This window comes from Poecilia mexicana, unplaced genomic scaffold, assembly GCF_051168715.1.
Source record: "Poecilia mexicana isolate PSO_F unplaced genomic scaffold, ASM5116871v1 scaffold_18, whole genome shotgun sequence".
NCBI lineage: Eukaryota > Metazoa > Chordata > Actinopteri > Cyprinodontiformes > Poeciliidae > Poecilia > Poecilia mexicana.
This window is the reverse complement of record NW_028263387.1, coordinates 26,532,387-26,535,009: the sequence shown is the minus strand read 5'-3', so window position 1 is coordinate 26,535,009 and position 2,623 is coordinate 26,532,387. Positions and strand designations below refer to the sequence as shown.

The 2,623-nt window shown below is 42.3% G+C and overlaps 1 protein-coding gene across 1 annotated transcript; it reads right to left on the bottom strand.

Annotated features, from left to right (window-relative positions):
* Positions 1-1,369: 1,369 nt before the first annotated feature.
* Positions 1,370-2,231, bottom strand: LOC148154375 (uncharacterized). The gene has a single exon (XM_088015933.1). It carries the CDS (start codon positions 2,228-2,230, stop codon positions 1,370-1,372), a length of 861 nt encoding a protein of 286 aa, XP_087872059.1. The 5' UTR covers position 2,231.
* Between the last annotated feature and the right edge of the window lie 392 nt (positions 2,232-2,623).

Here is a 2,623-nt window from a genome sequence, read left to right as displayed (position 1 = left end):
GTCGGAGCTGAAAGGACGGCTCGCTGCGGCTCCTTTTGTTGTTTTAGTTTCCATTACATGTTATGACAGACAGAGTCTGAACATCAGCAGGGAAATGAGACACACATTCAACAAACTTCTCATTTTTTCTTACCAACCCATTAAAAATGTGAAAAAAAAATGTAAAACTAAAAGCGAAGATGGATTTTGTTAAACCTTTTCTGTCATTTGGTTTGAAAGAGATTCTGTTAAATGTGAAAATGATGCCATGTTCTCATGTTTCTGGCAGATTTTATTTCATTTTTAAAAACATTCTTTATGCTATGAACATGATTCCCAAGGCCTTTAGAGACCAAGAGGCCCACAGCATCACACATCCTCCACCAGGTGATTTTGTTTCAGACTAGATGTGACTGATCAGAGTGTTTAGTGTCTGAACTTATTAAATGTTTGTCCTAATTGACACTATATGTCTGTACAGACATATAGTGTCAAATGTCCCGTTTGATTCGGACGGATCTGGTGGTTTTCTAACTCCAGTGAGGCGCCGACGTCCGGCTGCTGAAATGACATTTAGATTGAGGTTTAGGAAACACATCTCTGATCTGGACAAGTTCATTCCTGTTTATATCAAGTTTTACATGATTTTGTTTCTTTATTGTTCATTTTTATTTTCATATTTGACCTAAAACTGTGGCTCATAATCAGACTCTGGTACATTGATTGAGCCTGAGTGAAGACAGGAGACTGTGAAATGGCCGGAGCTCTGCCAGCAGCAGGTTCTGCAAAGTTGATGTTGTTTCATTAAATTTGGCTTAATTTCATCTTTATGACCACAGTTGGGTACTAACTTTTTGTTTTTGAAAAAATCTACTTTCAGGAGTATTTTTACTAAATTTCAAGTAATTTTAATGTGAAGTTTTTCTGCTCTTGAATTAAATTTCTGTATTTTCTACCCACTGAATGAAAATCAAACATATTTTAACCAGAAGTTCCCCAGACACACACCTGCAGGTTCTGTTTAAGTTTCATCAATTTTTTGCTGAAAATGATTTTGAAAAAAATATTTTTGCATTACTTATTAATAAGAAACAATTTGGTCCAACTTTTCCACTTAACTTTATATTTTTGTCTGTCGCATTATGTAATTTTTAAGTGTTAAATGATTGATATTCTGATCAGTTAATTGATCTTTTAACAAACTTTTTCACTTTTGCTTGAGTAAAAACATGTTGAAGTCTTTCTATAACTTTTGCATATTTTGCCCACCTCTCATTCGGACTTTTTTAAAATCCAGTTTAGATTCTATGATCGATTAATTTCTGTTAACTGATTACTGGAGGTGTATTTTTGTGTTAAAACCCTCAGTGATTCTTTCTCCATCAGTTCTTCACTCCGGTGGTTTGATTCTGCTGCATGTCAGTTTTCCTGCCCTGTGCAGAAACAGCAGCGGTAGAACCAGACTGCTGGGAACCGTGAGCCACAGTCCTGAGTCCATCACCACGCACAGATCCCCTCGCTCCATCGGAACCAGCTCACTCAGACCCAGACACACGGCCAGGCCGCCGACCCGCAGCAGCAGAGCGCCTGTTATGGCCAGTATCATGTGGAAAGCCTTGTGCTTTGACTGGTCCGTCTGCTGCTCTCCGGGTTTTGACCCAGTCAGAGTCCAAAGAACAGACAGGGAGAAAAACACCATTGCAGCAACGCAGAGGCCCAGCACAGAGAAGAAGGGGATTGTGGGAAATGTAGGATTGTACCACGCTGTGACTCCTGCCCAGCCGAAGCCCAGCAGCCAAACACAAACGGAGCTGAAGTTTCTGACTCTGAGTCCGAGTGATTCTCTGAGGCGCAGATAGGTGACGGGGTGAACGACCGCCAGGTGGCGCTCCATGCTGGTCAGGACGTGAAACAGGGTCTGCGCCGGTAACGTGACGCTGAACAAATACAAGCCCAGCATGAAGGTGGTGAAGCTGTTGATGTACAGGCTGAAGGTGTTGAGCGCCGATCCCAGCACAGAGAAAACCTCCAGGACGATCATGTTGTGGGTGAAGAAGTCGGTGTGGCTCATCCTGAGGCGACGCCTCCATCGCTGGAAGCCCAGGCAGAGGATGAGGATGTAGAGCGGCAGCAGGAGGAAGATGCTGAGGAGGGAGAACATGGTGTTGGTGGCTCTGCTCCCTGTGGAGTTCATGCAGGCCAAATAAACCAGAACAACAGAGGAGCTGGAGGAAGACGAGTTGGTAGACATGACCTGCAGAAAACAACAGGAGGAGGAACTTCAGTTTCTCTGCTTGAGGATTTTGCAGCATGTTTTGTTGGACAGATGAACTAATAAATATCTTTGCCTGGTTTTGATGCATCACTTTCTAAGGCTGATCACTAATTAAGGTTAGCAGGTCTGAGCAGCAGACATTCAGATATCAGGATGATTTCCACGTCTGTCACTTCAGCTGTAGGGAAACAAAGATTTACTCTCCTGTCTGTTTCATTTCATCAGTTTCTTACTGTACGTCGTTCTGAGGCCACATCAGTTAGTTAGTGGTTTGTAAATACAATTCTGGAAAAAACTAAGAGTCCACTGCACTGAAAACCTCCTGTTATTCCTCCAAACATTGATTCCTGAACTATTCCTAAGTTAAAA